We start from the raw sequence: 21,670 nt of genomic DNA, 5'->3' as shown, positions 1-21,670 counted from the left end.
CCAGTGCAATACAAAAATACGGTATCCAATTACCTTTAGGCTCTTGGTATAAATGTATATGAAAAACAAATGAATTTTATGGTTAGACGTGGGTCCTATCCCCAAGATATCTCATTATATACATGCAAATATTTCAAACCTTGAGAAAAATCCAAATCCCAAAATATTTCTGGTCTCCAGCCTTTCAGACAAGGGATACTACCCAAGCTATAGTAGTAGTGATAATATTATAATAACTCATACAGCAATTTTTAAACACTTAGGGGACAGTACCCACATATCCACACATGTATATATAGATACATATGCAAGTCATTGTCGAGAAGTTCATGGAAGATGCAAAAAGTTATGTATGTGTTTCAAAAAAATTTTTGCACCAAAATAAACTTATATTGGGTTGTCAGAAAAGTCATGATGCATGTTTCCATGGAAAAAAAACACAGAAAAAATACATCATGACTTTTCCAACAACCCAATACTTTAATTCCATTTTTCCATGAACTTTTTTGAAGTTCCTGTGTGTATTCATTCAACTAATTATTTAAATGAAAAGCTATATTCATTAAGGCAGAATAAAAAAAAATAGAGGGCTAGTAGTTGTCATGCAGGTTAAGACAGCTGACTCTCACAGGGCCAATTGGGAGGTTCAAGTCCTGGACCTGGCAGTTTGAGAATTAATTTGGGTGCATATGTATGCATGCCCCAAATCCTGAGAGAATGGAAGAGAAGGGATTGCAGCATGGCCACCCCCTGCCCAGAGGGTGATTTCTCACTTTCCCTCTCTCTCTCCCTGTGACTTTCTTTTTTTTCTTTTTTTTTTTTTTCACTATAGCGCGCCTGCGCTGTAGGGCGCGTGCGCTCGCCAGACAGACAGAGAGAGACATAGAGACAGAAAGCGAGAAATCACCCCCCAGGGGGGATGGTCACGCCGCAATCCCTTCTCCTCCATTCTCCTCCCGGGATCTTGGGCACGCACGCACACGCGCCCGGTGTGAGTTTTAAGCCACCGGGTCTGGGACACGAACCGCGGTCGACTACGTGGGAGTCCAGCGACATAGCCATTACGCTAACTGCTGGGTCCCTCCCTGTGACTTTCTCTGGCAAGCACACTTACCCTACAGCAAAACTAAAATTTTAAAAAAGGTATACAGAAAGGCAAAAAGGGGAAAGACTCTGGAAAATGGTGTTTCCATCCTGAGCCCTAACATCTTCCCTACTGTTTCTGTCCCTTAGCTCATCGGGGCTCTGGAACAGGACGAGCAGGCCCGGCGCCAGCGGCTGGCATATAAGGTGGAACAGCTCATTAATGCCATGTCCATTGAGAGTTGAGAGGAGGAGCCTTACCGTTCCTGGGAAGAGGGACTCGTCAACACTGTCACACTGGGAGTCTCAGAAGGAAGGACAAGTGAAGGGCATCAGGCCCTGGAGCTTCCTGTCCCCTGAGACACAATCCTGGGGAGAGGGGAGGGCCCCTCTCCCTCCGCCAGCCAGGTTTCGTCATAGCCAGTTCCTGCCGGGAAAGACAGTGGGCGACATCTATCCACAGTGAGAACAAGGGAGAAAGCGGGGCCAAGAGAAGGTGGTTCTTCAAGCCGAGAGGCAGGAGCCAGAGATGGTTCTGCCTCTGTGACTGCTGCTTTGCATGAAAACTCATTTGATGTATATTGGGGGAAATAATGAGAACTCTATTTAATTTTTTTTTAAGAAAAAGGGAAAAAAAAAAAAAAAAACAAATAAAACAGAACAAAAAGCTGCCCTCTAAATCCCGTCCAACTTTTGTTGAATTCTGATTTCTGTCCACCCTCTCTCTAGTTCTCCCATACCTCCGTCCTCATATAAGTCCTGTTTCCAAATGACAGATCAAGCCTACAAAGAGATGCTGAGAGAAGTTGGAGGAAAATATGTTTGTCTCTTTTCCCTTGGAATTTAAAAAAAAAAAAAAAGGAAGGAGGAGGAGGAGAAGAATGAGCACAAGTTCACACCAAACACTTCGCAAAAGTAGAGGCCAGTAAAACCCAGAATTATCCTGGCAGCCAGAAGAGCTTGGGGACTGCAGAACTTTGCCCAAGTCGTCACATCGCAGAGTGGCTCATGCTGGCTGACTGGAAACTATGCTTTCTGTACCATGCACCTGTGTATTTTCATGTCTTGAGAGGAGATCTGTGTCTAGATACTACCAATGCTTTTTGCTACTGTTTTTTTATTTGTTTTATTTTATCAAATCTCAAATCTCAGCCACTGAGGAGCTGGTCTTTGGTACTTTTCCTTTTGGCTTCCCTAGAGCTACTCTCAGAAGTGGGGAAGAGGTGGGCCTCTCCCAGACAAGACACCTGGCCTCCCTAGGGACGCTAGGCAGCTCTGCCTCACTTCAGTCCCTGCCATAAACTAGACACCTGGGGAAATGGCCTGGCGATGTGGAGGCCAGGACTCCAGGAGGTTCTAATTGGAAGCTGATTTGGGGACTTAGGTGTTTGGCTTTGGATTTACCTCCAACTGGCCACTGGTTTCTTACAATGAAAAAGAAAACAAAAATCAAACACTGTTTACAGCAAGCAATACTTGAAGAACAGAGGTTAAAGAAACTGCAGTATTTATTATCGTGCTTTCTTTCTTTCATTCTCTCGTGCCTGGAGAGGGGAAGACAACTCTTCACTCATATACAGAAATTCCCAACTATCTGGACATGTAGCACCTGCCTTGTAGAAATGACTGGCTTTCCCACCTCACTGTCGTCTTCTGCCTCTTTTTCTGTCTCTTGTGGACCTGTGGTTTTGAAGGACAACTGGATGGTTTCTCACTGGGCTCCTTTCCTTCTCTCTCTCCTGCTGACACCTAAAACCATGGAGGACCAACTCTCCTAAGTACAGTTTCCACACAAAAAGACCAAAGCTTCATGCCCAAGGCCAGTGGGAGTCATCCAGAGGAAAGGTAAGCTGTTGGCAGCTGGATAGAGTGATGAGAGCCATCAGAGTGTACCCTGCTGGCATGGGTACAAGCTTCCAGCTCCACCTTCTCTGCATGCAGCAATGGAGTCAGTGGTCAAAGACCAAGAGAAAGGCACAGGATGGAAGCTGGGGAACAAAAGGGGAACATCCTTCCTTCTTCCCACTTTCTGCATTTCAAAGGGTCAGGAATCCCAGGCTACACAATACTGGGGAACTGGACCAACTACCCCAAGAAAGGCTGGACCAGGGTCATTTCCTCTGTAATTAATTTGGGGCCCCAGCTTCTCTGTGCCATGCTTTACCTCCAAGCAATTCCAATTTCCAAAGGCTCTGCTGACCACATGTAATTACGAGGAAAGGGCAGGGGGAGGGGTGCTCAGAGAGCTGGCTTCCATCCTTGGCGTGTGGCTTTGGATCACTGTCTAACCACACAGCAGACACCGCTTGGTCTCCCTAGCTCCAGTTTCTTGCCTGAATGCAGCTGACAAATGGGAAGAGAAAAGCATTCAGCAAAATACTCAGGAAACTTGCTGTTTTCATTATAATTCACAACCAGCCATGCCAAGGCCACTTTCTTCTGATAATCCACTTCTGTTAAAGTTTCTTGGGGCCCTATTAATAGCCTGAAAGAAATACTAATGACTGGCCTTCTGAACTAAGCCAAAGTATTTGTTCTTCATAGCACCCAAAGCTTATCAGCTCAGAGCCCATAATTTATGGAGATGAAAAGAGAGGCGATATGGGCAAGAAGAATGTGAGCAAGAGACTTTGTACTACCCAAAAAAAGTTTAACATTTAAAATTTCCAGCCCATCCTCATTTTACATCTGAGCTCTGTTTGAAGGAAGGTTTCATGATTGCACCATTGCTCAGAATGGCATCCAGGACTTTCTTACACCGAAAAGTAAAAGGAAGTTAGACATCACAACAGCATCTTAGTCAACCCTGACCTCTATGCATTGGCCCAGTGTCTCCCAGCAGTTACTTCTGGTGACCATTCACTGCTCCGGAGATATTTAGGTGTTTGGAGAGTGTGGAGGATGATGGGAGATGGCCAGCTGCAGAGTGGAGAAAAAAGGATCCCAAGTCAGCTATGAGTGGTGTGACCATCTTTCTCAGGACTTCATAAGGAAGTTGGACTGGCAAATGAAGTGGCACAGAGGCATCCGTTAGGAAGGAATTAAGAAAAAAGGAAACTCAGCTGGACTAAAGCCAGGCCATTAGAGTGAAGGAGCCTTTCTAACTTCCAAGTATCCCTTCTCCACCAACTCTTGGTTTTGGATGACCAAGAACCAGTGGCGTTGACACCTGTAGAATAGGAAGGAGAGTTGATGGCCTCTCTTCTCGCAATTATCCAACTTAAGGATATTTTGACCTATGTAAGGAAGAAATATTAAAGCCACAGCCCCTCCCCATAAGAAGTCATCTACCTATGGGGAGGCAAAAGGCAAAGTCTCTCTCCAAAATCTATCCAGCTTTGCTTTGGTTTCATTGATCTGCAAAAGAGACAATTATCTGGAATAGGAAAAGGACACCAGAAGGGTGCTTGTCAAGACGGAGGATGTCAACAGACAAGACAGAGAATACATCCCTCCACCCCCCAACTGAAGCCTGCTGCTGTCTCCTGCCCTCTGAAAAAGGCAGGTGCTTCTCAACTGGTCATCCTACCTCTTTTCACAGCACATCTCTCAAAACCATTTCTGATCTACTAGTGGCAGAAAGCTCCCTTCCTTCTAGAGTTCAGTCATTAAAAGCATGGATCAGCTGTTAACCTCACAAGAGGGAGGGAACTGTTTTCTGCATTCATTCGCAGAACTTTGGGCAGGCACTACTCTCCTACTAGAAAACAGCAATGAATAAGACCGAGAAGGCCCTTTTTCTAGCAAAGGTATATTCTTCAGGCTACTGCTTCCTGACACCAATTTAGCAAGCATAGATCTCCTGCCCATCCCCCCCACCCCGACCCCCTGTCTGAGGGCATCCGTTTTGTAGAAAAGAGACCCAGCATAGGAAGAAAGCCGACCAGCCCAGCTGCCTTACCTTCTGGGACATCCCAGCAATGGGAGCCATTCTTGTTTCTACTGCTCTCCTCACATCGGTGGTGCTTCGCCCACTGCTTAAGCTCCTGACCTTCCTTGGGCTCTACCAAATAAGGAGAAGAAACAGCAGCTCAGGCCCCTGCTCTGATGAGCCCAAGGCAGAAGGAATGGATGGACTGAAATGTTCTGGGCAGAACACACAAGGAATGTTGGACAGCGTCCGGCTGACAGATCTCCAGGTGCACCCCGAGCCACACCTGCCCCAGTTAACCTGCGGGGACACTGAGCAGCGCGGCTCTGTACGGGGCCATTTTCCCACCGTTCTGGGTCATGCCTGCGACTCAGGCCTAAACGCAGACTGAAAGGCACTGAGGCTGCCAGGGCACTGTGGGTGAGAGGATGCAAAGTGGCTTCGTAGACACAGGACTAAGGGGACTTGGGAGGTGAAGTTCGAGGCCTTACTAGCCTTGTCTCAGGAACTGTCTTTGAGAAAATGGCAGTGGCCTTTTCCTAACTCCAGTCTCTCTTCCGGTTTCCCTTCTTCCTCTGGTGTCCTTAGAATAAAATGTTAGGGTCTGAGGCTCACTGAGTCCCAGGAATGAAGGCCAGCATTTCCTCCGTGGTGTTTTCTAACCAGTGCTGAGGAAGGCCCTGAGAAATCAGCCAGACCAGCCACACGTTCGGGTGAGCAACTGCAGCGCCCCCGGCCTTTCACGACACCACATGGCACCACGGCGCGCCCTCAGCAGTAAAGCAGCTCCCCAAGACTCTGTTCTTGTGCTGCGGCCTGCGCCCCTCTGCCTGCTCCCAGAAGAGCCAAGTGTCTTCGAGAGGAAAGTTCAGGCCAGGGCCACACGTTGACCTGGTTCACCGTCCTTACTGACATCAAGGTGGGAGCACAATGGAGCCCAGTCCTCCGCCATGTTCCCGAGTGTGCAGGGAGGAAGGGGCACGTTCTCATGCCTTGACTAGGGACCTGAGCCCACCTGCCTCCCCTCCCGACTCTTGCTACCCAACCCCACTCTTCGTGACACACTGGAATCTGTACTATATATATTTTTAAGAAAATACAATGATGGTTGTCTGGTTTTGTTGTTTTTACAGGTGTTGTGGAATAAAAACTGTAAAAAAAAAAAGAAGTATTTAAAATGTTCCAATCAAAGGGGTTTTTTTGTTATTCTAATATATTATTGTGTACCTATTGTAAATATGAAACACTCCTATTTTGCAAGCCAAGGACACAATTTGTACTGTTGTTATATATAAATAAAGTTTACTGGATAAAAAAAAAATCTTCAAATAAACCTGGTTGTTCAGCAGCATAAATACCGAGTAACATTCCACGGTCATGTTTAAGAAACAGAAAGAGGAGTTAAGTTGTTTTGAGGGAGTTTTAAAATTCCTCCTGGAGCCAGAACTGATTAATTTCCAGTCATCATCATCACCATAACTCACTCACCCTCTCGCTCTCTCTCTCTCTCTCTCTCACACACACACACACACACACACACACACACACACACACTGCCCTGGCTTATACCAGTGGGTGAACAGTGCCCCCTAGCCCCAGGACCCTAGAATACAGTTTTTCTCCAATGGGAGGCTGCTGGTGCTGACTAGGGGTTGAGGCTGCTTCCCACTGGAGAAGGGAGATCTCAGAAGAATGAGATCCAACCTAGTCATTCTCAAAAAGTACACTCATTCATTTGTACAAAATATTTATTAAGCATGACCTGGCCCATTGGGGAGTCCTGAGAGAGAAAATAATAAATGATAAAGGTACGTGATCCTTGCCCCCATCGATGTTTTCGTGTGGTGAAACTCATAAGGATTCTGAGAAAGGAATGTTTCAGCTCTGTTTCAGTTAGGAAGGGTTTTTGTTCTTGCCTTTTTTTTACTTCCAGTTAAGAAATTAAAGTCAAATTCAGGGAAAGATGCCAGGTAGTATACACTTTTAGGTTCAGCATGTGGGAGAGACTACAGAGTGGCCCCTGGCCTGGGTGGGGGAGGATTCCAGAGGTAGGAGAAATTTCACAATTCTGCAATGAGTTTTGGTGGCAGGGACTTGATGGTATAACTCCCAATCCTGACTCCTCTAACCTGAGGATTCCATGTCCTCCCTCTTCTGTACTTCCATTTTGCTGGTTTTCCCTGTGGTATTCCAGAGTATATGGGTGACACTACAGTCTCTGACTGGTAAGTTGAATAGATGAGAATTACTCAAGAACCCATCCATTAGGCATCTCAATAGACATACAAGGAAACTGCCTTTCACTTTCTTTATGATAACAGAGCCAGGAGGTTTTGGGGAGTTCCCCAGCCTCATACCAGGCTCTAAGAGTAGAGCTTGCTAAAGGATGAGGTGCAGTCACTGTCTTCAAGGTGTCCAGTCTGACTGAAGACATACCCATTCTCAGGAGAGCCCCTTCTAATGTGGACAGCCAGTATACATATGAGAATGGGACCTGGGCCTCAGAAAACGAAAGCATAAAAACAAATGCATATTTATAAATACCTTGTGTGCCAGACTTGTATTCAAAAAGAATTCTTGTGAAGATTTTTTAGTCCTTATTTGGCAGCCTCTGAGTTTAGGGTGTTTGTGTGTCACCCAGACACACACACACACACACACACACACCTACCCAGAGAGAAAGGAGAGATGCAAATACTGGTCCTGAGGATGACAAAAATGCAAACACAACACCCTGAGGAGCTAGGAGGAGAACAAGTGCTAAGAACAGTCTGTTGTTTGTGTATTGTGCTCAATAGCAGGTCTGGAGAGTGCATCGGTCCATTTCACCAACATTAAATCATCCCTGCTTCTCTTTGAAATGCTCACCTAGAACACTGAGGGTCTGTATTCCACCAGAGTGAAGGGGACAGTCATTTCTCAGCAGAAACAATATGATATCCCTCTGAGTTCCCACTGTGTTAACACAGTGTGGAACAGGGCACTTCAGTGAGACCAGCCTCTGGCAGTGCCTGGCAGGGCCCTAGCTTCACAGGAAGAGGGAGGTGGGTTGCAAAGAAACTCAGAAAAAGGACCTATTTCTCTGTATAGGGAATAGTGGAAATAGGGAAATAGTGGCAAACTCTACTCCTGAGTTTGCCTCCAATCTTCTCCCATCTCTTTTTCAGCAACTTGGATTTGGGGCACCTTATTAATAAATACCTGTTACAGGAACTACCATCATCTGGGAAGGAGGGAAGGTAGCAGGTGCCTGGCCTGCCCTGGTCACTGATTTATTCCAAGGATGCAGCAGAGGTCAGCCCCCAGCAGATGCCCAAATAAGTATATCCTGATTGAATAAGTGATTGAATGAATGAAATTTGTGAACCAACTGCCAAATATCAGTGGTTAAAACATCTTTCTTTTAGGCCTCTCAACATCACACGTAGGAGTATTCCATTTTTATAGTCTAAGGTCAGGGAGATTAAGGGCTTGGCTTAAGGTAGCACTGCTACTAAGTGGTAATACCACAGAGATAAGATTCCAGAGCTCACATTGCAAATTTCCTTCCATTGCATCATGCTGCCTTTCATTGGCTCTAAAACCATTTAACAATTGAAAGTCCTTTTCAGAAATAGATCCTTCCTCTTTTAACAAGCAGGTGCTGTGGGAGCACTCTTCAGCATTCATTAATATTCTTATTTGCTCAACACAATTGATATCAATTCATCACTTGCTGTGAACATGACTAGGCACTGTTGGGCATACCAAGGGGAGAAAGCCAGATCCCAAAGTTGTAGCTTTCCCACAGTTTACAACCTAATGTCAACACCAACTTACTCTGAGATAAAGGCTCATCCTTTTTCTCAGTGGGAATTACATATCATTTTTATTGCAAGTACAAAATAATTTTGCCAAACTGCAGCAATAGGATTCTTAGAGAGCTGGGGCACCTCAATTTGAGGACAAAAGATGTGTAATAAGCCACCCAAGAGACCTTAAGGGAGGTGTGTGTGACTGGTAACCGACTCTTGATGACACTGACATCAGGAGCTAGCCCACATCACTGCTCAGCAAGTGAACTGAAAGGCAAAGGAGGATCTCACCTGTTTTGCATTGGTGCTAAAAGCTTCCAGCCCAATGTGTGGCCCTCCAATAGCATACGTACAGGACTTACTGTTACGTGTCATTATATTAATCTAATTCTTGGTTTTGTTTTATGTCTCTGCTTCGTATATCTTTATTCTTTCAAATTGCTAAGTTTAAAGTGTATCTGTCTAAGAGCACGGGTCTTGTATTCAGAATGCCTAGAGTTGAATTCCATTCTCAACCAGGATGGTCTAGAGAACGTTAAATGAAATGTATATCAACTTATAAATCTATAAAGTGAGGATAATAATATGTCTCAAGTAAGGTTTCTATATGGGTTAAATAATAGTGTACATGTAGTGGAGTCAATAAATATTACACTAGGTAAATGAGTAAGAGAGAATAAACCATACATCCTTTATAGACAGTCTGGCAGCATACAGAGGAAGGAAAACATGAGGGGTTCCACTTGGCAGTGGAAAGAAGCTGAACTAACGCATGTAGCTTTCAGAAATGAAAGTTGGTGCCTCAGAATTAAGCCCGTAGGAAACTAGGCATGGATGCTGACCTCAGGAAGTAGGCAATGAATCAAGGAATTACCAAAGTTAGAACCAATTATGAATCAGTCAGTGCATATGCTATAAGTGGATGGAAAATAGCAGAAGTGGATCAAATTTCCTAGTTCTAAGACCACAAACCAGGCCCAGAAGGCCACAAAGTCAGTTGATGGTCTCCATTCTTGTCCACTGACAATGATCGAAAGAGTTCTATTTCCAGAGAAATAGAACAAATAGACCTGGGGCCAGCAGATTAGCATAGCAATTATATCACTAGACTCCCACTTGACTGACCACGGTTGGAGTCCCAGACCTGGTGGCTTGAAAATCATGCCAGGCACACGTGCATACATGCCCAAGATCCTGGGAGGAGAATGGAGGAAAAGGGATTGTGGCATGGCCATCCTCCCTGAGAGGTGATTGCTCACTTCTCCTCTCACTGTCTCTGTCTGTCTCTCTCCAGCATGTGCACGCAGCCTAAGACAAAAACATCTTAAAAAAAAACAATAGACCAATCGTGTGTGTGGGTGTGTGTGTGTGTGTGTGTGTGTGTATGTGTGTGTGTACAGAGATTTTATGTAATTACATCATGTAAGTGTGAGTGTTAGCAGGTCTGAAATCTGTAGGGCAGGCTGGAAATTGTGGCAAGAGTTGATGATACAGTCTTGAGTCCAAAGACAGTTTGGGGGCAGAAGTTCTTCTCCTTTAGGAAACCTGGGTCTATTTTCTCTTCAGGCTGATTGTTGGATGAGGTCCATCCACAGCATTGGAGGGTAACCTACTGATCATAAATGTTAAAGATATCCAAAAAGGGTTTGTTTGTTTGTTTGTTTGTTTGTTTTAGTGGTCAGTGTGATTTTATTGAAATGTTCTAGTACAATGCTGGAGGATTTTTGAATCCTAAATTCTAAACCAATGCAAGCACTGCAAATGATATATCCCTGTTGGCACTGTATCGAAGAAAATTTTCCACATGAATATCCAAAAAGTACATTTGCAACAATGTCTAGACTGGTGTTCAACTGAACAACTGGGCACCACAGCCTTGCCAAGCTGACACATAAAATTAACCATCACAGCAAGGGAAAGACAAATGAGTATATTCATCAAACACTGAAATGAAACGAAGCATATGTGATCTGTCAATCTGTTCACTTTGATGCCTTCCCATCTCGTTTCTTTCACCCTTCACTTTCTAATAGACAATGCTTTTGAAAGATCCTACTTCTGCTGGCCAACCAAAGAAGAAAACAGACAGCCATCATATGGGGACAGAGGGCCCTTGTGGCCAGGAATGATGGAGAAGCATGGAGAATCGGTCTGCAAATCAGAGCAGCGGACGACTCTCAGACTCATCGTGGGAAATAGTAGGGAGTTGGGAAACTGGAGGTCATTCTCCCACCCCACGTCTGATTTTCTTCTGAAGTCATTAATTTCTGTATTTTCTTAGCTCATTTACTAGGCCAATAAGCACACACCAGAAACTGTTAAAAAAAAAAAAAAAAAAAAAACACATGGATGGTCATTTAAGCCTCAAGAACAGTGCAGTAGTCCATTTTTCTGACCCACCTCTCCAGTCTCCTCATCCCTGGGCTCTCCCATCTTCATTTGGTCCTAAGGTGTTTGTGAGATTCCTCTCACCCATACCTGCCCCAAGGTTTATTATATTGTAAACCCTGTCTGCTGCCTTGTGGTGAAGAGTTGAGAAGATCTTTAAAAATGAAAAAATACTGTGATGGTCTAAGAACCAGGCTACTGTTTCTGAACTGACCTGGAGACAAGATGGTTAATAGAGTTGAGAGTAGGCTAGCTCCTGCTCCAAACAAAGAGAAAGGAAAGGAGAAAAGACACGTGGAAGCTTTCTAGGATGGCAAGTGGCATGGGGCACTACACTTGGCATATTTCCTGTTCCTTTTATCCCCTTGTACTTTTCTGTCCACCCAAACTTTGGAAACACTCTCAGAGACAAGGACACTGCTTCACTATCTCAAGAAACCCTGGGTGGTAAGGACTCAGAACATGGCTCCAGACTCTAGGTGTCAGGGAGCTGGTGGCCAGCACCTTCCCACCTGCCCCAGCCTGCCTGCCTGCTACTGCTCCTCCCTCTTCCTGGGTTCCCATTACTGATTTCTTCCTTTTCGCATGTGTGTTTGCACTAAATCAAAGTTGTATCTTATTTTAAGTTTGTTTCTGTTTTTGTAATTTGCTTCAAGGCACGTGTGTTTGTTAGAGACAGAGAGGGAGTGAAAAAGTAGCCCACCACCCCCACCTCGAGGATAGCCATGCTGCAATCCATTCTCTAGGGATTTGGGGCACGCATGCACATGCACATGGTGTGTTTGTTTGGAGCTCACACATTGCAGTCAGCTCTGTGGGATCCAGCCACCTCAACCATCATGTCACCAGCTGGCCCCTCTCATAAAGGAGGGACAGTTCCTCACAAGATCCTGATGCGGCAATCTTCGCCCAGCCTCAGACTGTCCCAATCATGTGCATGCACTACTGGACATACTCGGGGAGGTCTCCAGATGTGAACCCAGAATCTTATGTCAGAGTATTAGATTTTACCACTTCAGCACTGACCAGCCCACTGTACCTTACTGGTCTTGAGAAAGAGCCAGTACACAGTTTGAAAGGCTTGGTACAAACCACCTTTGGGAAACCCTCCTCTGATATTTGCTGACCATAGTCTTCAGGAAATTCAGAAGGTGGAAAATTGTGATGTGATCCTCTTCCACCCGCACTCCATCCTTGCTCCTCATAGTCTGCCCACCTCTCCTTTCAGAACTTCTGGTCCCCATGTGGAGCAGAAAAGGACCCAGACCTCAGGTGTCAGAGACAGACACACTTTCCTCATCTACTCTCTCGTGTTGGCTCATCCGTTTCAGGATCGCCCCCACTTCTGCCTAAGTAACACTCCCACCTTGTTAGTGTTCTGTGATAATATTACATGGACAAACTTGTTCAATGCGGCAAAGCAGCTTCCCTAGGGAAGACTTTCTTGCAACTAGAAACTTTCTAGCTGTGAGTCTCTGGTCAGGCCAGATCTCCTAGTGCCCAAAGCCCTGACCCAGCTATCTTTGCCCCTGTGCCTGAGTCTTGGTTCACTTTGAGCCTTCTGTGATATGAGACAGAAAGATATCATAGAGGTAAGATAATTATAAGCCAAACAGCTCACAGGTTCTGCCAATCCAGAATTGCAATGTTCTGACCCCTTTAACCTAAACTAAGAACAACTCTCTGTTCACACAGATGGAACGGATGAGAGACATGAAGCAGGGTCTTGGGAGAAGCAGGACAGCCTTAGGGCTCAGATGGGACCCTGGTGGCCCTGTCCCTCCCTGAGGAAATCCAGGAAGCACACAGCAACTTCTTACATGGAAAAACACCCCAAAGGTTCGAAGTCAGGCTGGGCGTGAAGCCTGACGTAGATTCTCTCCAGGCCTTTCCTCAAGGAAGGGCAAACTATCCATCTCTGACCCAATGACCCAGAACCACAAAGCCGGCAGAGGTCCACAAAGGTATTGGCTGAGTCTGTGACCATATGCAGGTCACTCAACCTCCAGGGCACCTCCGTCTCTGCTTTCGTAATTCCTATGATCACCAGGATGGCACAAATCAAAGTTGAGAACCAGGGAAAGAACACATCTGACAAAAAACCAGAGTCAACAAAAGAAAAAGTCCAGGTCCTAGCCCAGAGCTCTATCTGTATCAAGGGGGTGGTACGAAGAACCATCTGTATTAGTTCATCTTTCCTCCTCCCAAATCAAATCCCCCACAAGGCGAATGTGTCTTATCCTTCCATGACCAGATTGTTCACTCTGAGTTTGTTCATGTGCTGCCACTGCCAAAGAGCATTCAAAATATCAACACGATGGAACACTGCAGGCCATTCAAAGTGGAACGGGGGCCAGCAATGATGACAATGTATGTAACACTCTACGATGCTGGAGCCATGTGGAGAGGTTCCCAGTCTGCCTCTGAAGTTCTCCCTGTACATGCAGGTGCCCGGACTCTGGCTGGGGTGAATCATGGTATAAAGACCCTATCTGGGGGTACCTGTGTCTGTCTCTCTCTCTCTCTCTCTCAGAAGAAACAGTAATTAATTTTTTAAAAATCACATAGTGAGACTATGTCAATACATGGATATGTAAATATGAAGTAACTTCAGGTCAAAAAAGGTTGGCGCCTTCACCATAATCAGCACTCAGTGAGTTCATGGGTGGGAATGTGACCATGACTAAGTTTAGAAGCAAATTCAGATGGTATTTTATTAGTAGATACTCAATAAGTGAATGTTCATTATTTTTCAATTCTGGCTGTCTTAGCCATCTTCTGTCTTGGACAGAAGGAAATCAAGTCTACAGAGTCCCTTTATAAGCAGTAGGAACCCTCCTCCCTCCCACCAGGCCTGTCCCTTCCCCTCCCTGCATACAAAGGCTGTCTCCCACACAGGCACTCAGCCTGAGAAGTCAGCAGGTTCCAAGACTGACCTGCCTGCCTGCATGGGAGGAAGGGCATGGTGGTCTAAGAGGCTGGATTTGCAGACAGAGCTTCTGCCCTGACAAGGAAGATACAGATCCTAAGGTGACCGTTCTAGCCTGGCTCGGTTGACCAGCGTCAAACACCTGGACCCCACTATCTCCAAATTCCATTACCATGAGAGCTGAAGTTAGAGACTTCTCACAGCATAAAGAGCCCAAAACTGAAGTTAGAGATTTCTCACAGCTTAAAGAGCCCAAAACATTTCCCTAGGTGATAAATTCCTCAGTCAGAAGAGTCCTTGGGAGAGCAGCTGCAGTTGTAGTTCTGGCTGAGTCAACCACCCACGATGGCTTGGAATTAGACACAACTGGAGTACAACCCAGGCTCTCCCACTTAGTGAGTGTGTGTGTGTGTGTGTGTGTGTGTGTTGGAGGTCCTGGTACTGATAAGTTTCTTAACTCCTCCGAGCTAGCATCTAATGTGCAAAGTGTGGTCAGTATCAGCTCCCCGTGCTTATGGGGGAAATTAGAGCTCAGGTATGTGACGTCCTTACCTAAGCCCAGCCCAAAGCAGTCACTTGAGAATTGCAGAGGCTTTTAGTACATCATTATCACCTTACACCACCACCCTGAAATGTTACAACCCTCATTCTTCCCTGGGGAATATGCTGCCCGGAAGTCCCCAGAGGCAATGCCTGGCTGTGCTGAATAGGGGAGAGGACAGGGCAGAGGTCAGGAATCAGTCTCTATCAGCCTAGGTACTTTCTGAACTAAAGCCCGAAATCTGGACTCAAACTGCTCCATCCTAGTCCCTTGAGGCATTAAAAAGCTTCTGACCAACCAGTTCTCTCTGTTTTCAGGATGTGAATCCTAGACCTGGAGAAAGCAGGCAGTGACTCCAGGAGCCATCTGGAGGAGGTGGCGCTTCCAATGAGTACTGGGAAAGATCAACCACATTCGAAATAATGCGGCATTAGCACAAGAACAGGCAGATCAGTGGATTAAATAGATAGCCTGGAAATGTATGGGAATGTAATAAATGATAAAAGAAGGACCCTAAATCATTGCAGATAGTGTGAGTTACATAAAAACTGGGACTTTGGAAAACCAGTTATTTGAAAAGGGATCGGTTTTGATCCTGATCTCACAGTGTTCGCTAAAATTCCATTTTTATTAAAGTTAAACCTGCAAAAACAATGCAAAGGAGAAGATACGTAACATATAATTTTCCTGAATGGTAAGGCTAAATCACATAAAAATGCAAATGCTTCATGAATTAAGATGTATGTTGAATCCAATCCCTTATGAAATCCCAAATGGGATTTTTTTTTTCTGAAGCTAGACATCATGATTCTAAAATTCATCTGGAAAATACATGAGCAGGAATAGCCATTTTTTTCCTTAAAAATAGAGTAATTGTGGGAGATTTGTTCTACTAGATATCAAAATGCTACATTTCACATACAAATGTGTCGTTTTTTTAAATGTAAACATATAAAGATAAATTAATAAAAACAATGTGATTATAATAGAAGGACCAATGAACAGAGTAAGACAGGTCAGAATAATCTAGGATGTGTTTTAAAAAATTTACAATGATATTCAAACCAAAGAGAAAAGAAAACATTCTTTAATAAATGAAGCTATGATAAATGATGAACTATTTGGGGGAGGAAAGTCATCTTAAATCCTCACCATCTAATATAGACCAAAATAAATTTCAGGAGAATGAACGTGTTAAAGGTAGAAAAAAAAAAAGAAACTGTAAAATATTTAAAATAAAATATAAATTAGTATTTCTATCTCAGTAGGAAGATGAAATTTCTAAGCACAAAAGCAACTGAAGAAATCACAAGGAAAAAGTAGATATATTTGATGGCATAAAAATTCAAACCACCTCTATAAAAGTCATCATAGAAAGTAAAACTAAACAGCCAAATCAACTGAGAAAAATGTCTGCAACAAAACCATCAAAAAGTTAATGTTTATAAAATATAAAATAGCATTTAAACACATTAAAAAACCCACTAAACCCAAAAGAAAAATGTGCAAAGAACAAGAATAGGCTATTTGCAGGAGAAATACAAACGATGGTTTAAACATACAAAGAAATGTTGAAGCTCGCTAGCAATCAATATATGTGAAGAAAACACAATAATGAAATACAATGTTGCCTATCAACTCAGCAAAGACTTGTCAAAACCAGTGTAGACCATTGGCAAAGGAAGTTACCATATGATGATGGGCCTCCTCACAATAGAAATTTGCACAATATTTCCAGAATGCAGTATGGCAATAAGTCTCAAGAGTTTTAAAATACTCTTTCTCTATGTTGCATCACTTTCATTTCAATTGTTTAAAGTTTATTTACTTCTTTCTTCCATGAGTGAGAGAGTCAGAGAACCAGAGGTCTTGGCAGACTTTTGACACCCAACAGGGTTTTGACATTGCAAGCCACCCCCAGCCTCAGATTAGGTGCATGCACATGATTGGCATGAATCCAAAACCTTCCCACAGAGGTCAGCCTTGCATTGTCGCATTTTACCACCGAGCTTCTAGCCAACCTCCCACTTCTGTTTCTGAGTAAGAAAAAATAAGGACAAACATATATGTGCATCTCTTTATCTCTTTTATTTCTTTTTTTTTTTGGAGAGGTTTTTTTCTGTTATAGGGCGCGTGCGCTCACCAGACAGACAGAGACAGAGAGATAGAAAGCGAGAAATCACCCCCCCCAGCGAGGATGGCCACGCTGCAATCCCTTCTCCTCCATTCTCCTCTCTGGATCCTGGGCACGCACGCACACGCGCCCAGCCTGAGTTTAAGCCACCAGGTCCGGGACTTCACCCGCGGTCGACTACGTGGGAGTCCAGCGACATAGCCATTACGCTAACTGCTGGTTCCTCTCTTTTATTTATAAAAGTAGAAACAAATGGAATATCTGCCAATATGGAAAAGTTTAATAAATTATAGTATATCTAAAAGATGGAATATTATATTCTCACTTAAAATTGTATCCATAAGTAAATTTTAATGAGTTGGAAAACTGTTGACAGGGTTACAGTGTGATCTAAATAGGGTAGTGAGATTGTAGGAGAATTTGATTTGATTTGTTTTACTTATTCTATTTCCCTTCTACATCCCCAAATTTCTACAAGTTAAAGACCATTATAACTTCTTCTTTTATCTTTATTAAAGAATTATTTTAATTAACTTTATTTCCTTATTTATTTACTTTTATTTGACCAGAAGGGGACAGAGAGAGAGAGAGCGAGAGAGAGAGAGAGAGAAAGTAAGAAATCAAGCCAGGACTTGGACTGTGGTCTGCCATGTGGGAGTCCAGTGCTCTTAACCACCAAACTATCTGCCAACTCCCATTATAACTTCCTTTTTGTTCTCATTTTTGTTTTCTTTTTTGTTTTTTGTTTGTGTTTTTGTCTTTTTGAGAGAGATTTTTGCTATAGAATGCATGTGCTCACTGAGAGACAGAGAGACAGAAAGCAAGAAATTACCCCCAGGGAGGTAAGGCCATGCCACAATCCCTTCTGCATTCTCCTCTAGGGATTTTGGGCATGCAGACACATGCACTCAGTATAAGTTTCAAGTCACAGGGTGTGGGACTCAAACATGGTCAACCATGTGGGAATTCAACACCTTAATCACTATGCCACCTGCTGGTCCCGACAATTATAACTTCTAAAAGAAAAATCCCTGAACTCCCCATCCTCCACAATTGCTCATCTCAGTGGACCCTCCTTTCCTGGTTCCTAAACTAGACTGTAGTCATTGGTGACTGTTTTTCCTTCTCTGAGGTTGCCCAGTCAGGAGTGTGGAAGGCCTCTCATGGCCTGGGTTTTGTAGGAGGCCACAACACCCACAAAACCTAGCACCCAAGAGAAGTTTGGCATTGGCAGAACTTACCTGGGTTCATTTCTTAGTCCTGCCAAGTATGAGTGCTGGCAATAACCTTGAGCAATCTTTCCATTAAGCTGGAAAGTATGCTCCAGGGGGCAGGTCCCACCTTTCCACCACTGCCTCCAAAGCCTCACTTACAACAGGGGAGTCAACAACTGTTAAAGGCCTTCAAATTTTTCATAGAAATTACACCAGAGCCATGGCATAGCAATAACGCTCTGCTCAAGAGAAACTGACCCCAGATAGTGACCGCAGTATCTGGCCCAGTCAACCTGATATACACCAGGCATGAGCAGGAGTATCCAAGATCCCACAGGCTGGAGGGCTGGAGGAGAGGTGTCCTGATGTGACCAGATCCCATGGAGGGTGCTCGTTTCTCTCCATCTGTCTGTCCCTCTCTTTTTCTCTCACCCTCATGTGTGTGCACATACCTTATAACTAAAGAAAAAAAAAACTCATAGGAAATGTAAAGTATTGGTTTATGCCAAAAAAAATTGAAACCAATGCATAGTTTTGTCATAATATGTCTTTTCCATAAACTTTTTGAAGACCCTGTGTATTGAGTGAATGAATGAACACACAAGCTGCTTCTTCGCAAGGTGGTTGTGGGAACCGAACACAAGACTATATAAACCGTAGATGCTCTACAAGTAGCAGTGCCCGCTGGACACCCAGCTGACCACGCAGAAGGCCTTAAGGTCTCTGCTCACCTAAGGTTAGGCAGCTTGGCTGTAGGTGTAAAATGGTTAGCCTGTCTCTTTGAGTTTTTTCAGGGGGTCTGAAACACAAGGCTTTTTCTTTTTTTCTTTTCCTTCTGGTTTCCTGCGAATCGATTCCGCCACCGGTGAAGGGCAGTAAATTAATAACTAGATTTCCCCCCACGACAACAAGCCCAACAACTAATTGGCTCGATATCTCCCTGTTGCTGTATCACTTTGGGATTTTTCTGGGTGAGATATAAATAAGCCAATTCTATTAATAAGCCATTTGGCCAAGGGAAGAAAATACACTTCTGAGATCCCAAGGGGTCTAGGGAAGCCGCTCAGTGGTCCATGGAGCGAAAGACTTGATTACAGGAATAAAGTATTCCGCCTCTGTGCCCTCCTCCCTGCATATCTGTACTCCCGGCAGATTCTTCTCAGACCTGGGCGGAGGGGGAAGTGAAGCTTTGTTAAGTTTAAAAATTATAATTTAGATAAATCTGTGCATTTATTGGCCTGAGCGTGTCTCTGGAAAATAATAGTTAGCAGGGTAGAACCTGCCGCATTTCAGGGGCTTTATTGTCTCCCTATAATTAAGTCCCGCACAGAAATCCAATTACAAATGTTCTCAATCGCCCTCCAGCTAAGTGCTAACAGAAGAGGGGAGGAAGGCTCCTGGACTTAAATAACTCTGGATAAAAATTAATATCATGGCTGTGTTGGCTAATTAAAAGTGCCGCCTCTATTAGCGGGCCTTTATATTAATAAATGAGACTATTATTATCATATCCGACAACCAGGGCCCTTATCAAGTCTGCTCTGTCAGCTCAGCTCTTGAAAGCACAAGTTCATTGCCCAGGGTACAGGCCTGTGTGGGAGCCGAGGGGACAATTCCACCTCACCCAGCACTCTCCGAGGTAGACGCTGTCACACACTCCTCACACCAACCCAGGCTGGCGTGTGTTATGATTCCTGCTTCCCAGGTGAGCACACTGAGGCTTCCATGTCCAGTAACATCTCCTAATAAGAGGCAGAGCTGGGATTCAAACTTTCAGCCTCAGGACCCTGAGTCTAGCACTCATTCTATGACACCAGCTGGCTTTCCTTCTTGGACGCGTTGGTTAAGTGGAGGTTTTTACCACACATTGGCAGAAAAGTGGAAAATGTTCCCTCCGTAGATTGCTTATGTTCTTTTGCTGGCCGGTCACTTACTTACCAAGCCCCTCCTGTGGGACAGCTCTCCTAGCAGCTGGGGCCAATGCCCATCCTGGTTCTCAAGGAGATAAGCTATTATTTATAATGGCAGAACAAGTAGAAGGTGCTACAGGAGCACACCATGGAACACCTAACGCAGACTTGTGGGATGAGGATGATTTCTCAGGGGGTCAGATCTAGGATGAGTTTGGAAAGATAAGAAGAAACCCAGGCCAAGTGGTAAGTTGAGAGGAAGAGAGTTCTGGGCATGGAAATCATGTGTGTGAATGCACGTATGTGTCGCAGTGAGCAGCCCACTATGCCTGAAATATAAAACTCAAAGAATGTGATGAAAATGTGAAGGCTGGTGAGTGCGATACCAGGATTATGTCAGATCATGTAGGACCTCATCAGGAACACTCCCAGCTCGGGCAATTTACCCCAAGGGCGAGGAAGAGTCTTTAAGTGGTTTTCAGCAGAGAGTGATGGCAACGGAAGTGCTGTTGGTGCTCATCCCTCTGGCAGGAGTGTGGAGGATGAACTGGCCACGGGCCACCCTGGAATCCAAGGGCTGGTTAGGAGTAATGAAATAAAAAAAGGGCCAGTTAGGAGACATGAAGTGACAAGGGGACAGAAAGAGGTGGCCCTGTTCCAGACATGTCAGAGATAGAAACAGCTGAGTTCTGTGAAATGTGAGAGAGGAGTAGGAGCCATGTCTGACCCCACTTCCTTTTTCTTTTTTTTTTTCAAATTTACATATTTCTTCCATGAATGAGTGAGAGAGACAGCACCCTCAACAGCGTCCTGAAGCCACGATCCACCCTAGGCCTCACCGTCCATGGATCATGAGCCTGTGCACATCTTGTGTATTTAGCAAGGTCTCCAGACATGAATCCAGAAACTTCCCATGTGGCTAAGCCTCAAAAATGTCACCCTTTACCACTGTGCCACTAATCCATTTCCTGGCATGAGCAAAGTGGAGGGATTCCAGAAGATGGAAAAGAGAGGAAGAGGAACAGCTTTGGGCAAAAGATAATAAGTTTGATTTGGGATATCAAGAGCTTTCGGCTCCTGAGGGACATTCCAGGTCAGGTGACCGGTTAACGGCAAAGAGCTCCAAAGAGATCACGGCCTGAAGATAATGATTGGAAATGAGCAGATCATAGGTGATGACTGAAGCATGATCAGACACAAAACCATCTAGGGAGAGTGGATGAGGTGGCCACACAGGTCCTCGGTGAGCCTTGACGACCATGTCAGCCACATGACGCTCCACTCCTTCTCAGAAGACACTTGCCCTTTGTCATCATTTTCTTCTATTAGTACGATATTTCCTTAGTGACGATAGATGAGGAATGTCACGTCTAATTTCCATTGTAGATTAGATGCCCCCCAATCCACACAGAAACATTGAATTTCATTTGAGTCACCAATATCTGTGAACATGAACTGAATTCTGGCTCTATATCCAGCCTTGGGTTGACCTCCAATTTATTCCAGGGCCTGAGCTATTATGAGACAAGGGTTACTGAAAAAAGGAAAAAAAAGCAGCCAACTACTCTCCCAATTACAAAAAATATTTACCCTAGGTCACCAGACCCCCCCTAATGGAACCCAGACCGGATCATTTTTACGTCTACATTTTAGAAATAATGATAATAACAAATGGAATCCTGACTGGACTTCAAGAATGAGAGCTTTAAAGAAAGAATGAGTCAAGGGTGAGAGGAAGAGGGAGGAAAAGAAAAATATCTGAAATCAGCATCTTGTTTTTACAAAGTAATGGGCTGACCATTTGCC

General features: G+C 44.4%; 1 protein-coding gene across 1 annotated transcript in view; it reads left to right on the top strand.

Annotated features, from left to right (window-relative positions):
- PLXNA2 (plexin A2) overlaps positions 1-1,730 on the top strand; it is a 228,781-nt gene extending 227,051 nt beyond the window's left edge. Inside the window, 1 exon segment of the mRNA XM_006159313.2 lies at positions 1,234-1,730. Within this exon segment, the coding sequence (XP_006159375.1) occupies positions 1,234-1,329 (96 nt within the window). The 3' untranslated portion in view covers positions 1,330-1,730.
- The last annotated feature ends 19,940 nt before the right edge of the window (positions 1,731-21,670 follow it).

This window comes from Tupaia chinensis, unplaced genomic scaffold, assembly GCF_000334495.1.
Source record: "Tupaia chinensis unplaced genomic scaffold, TupChi_1.0 Scaffold000627_1, whole genome shotgun sequence".
Taxonomy (NCBI): Eukaryota; Metazoa; Chordata; class Mammalia; order Scandentia; family Tupaiidae; genus Tupaia; species Tupaia belangeri.
The sequence above is the reverse complement of the archived record's forward strand: the minus strand, read 5'-3'. Positions and strand labels throughout refer to the sequence as shown.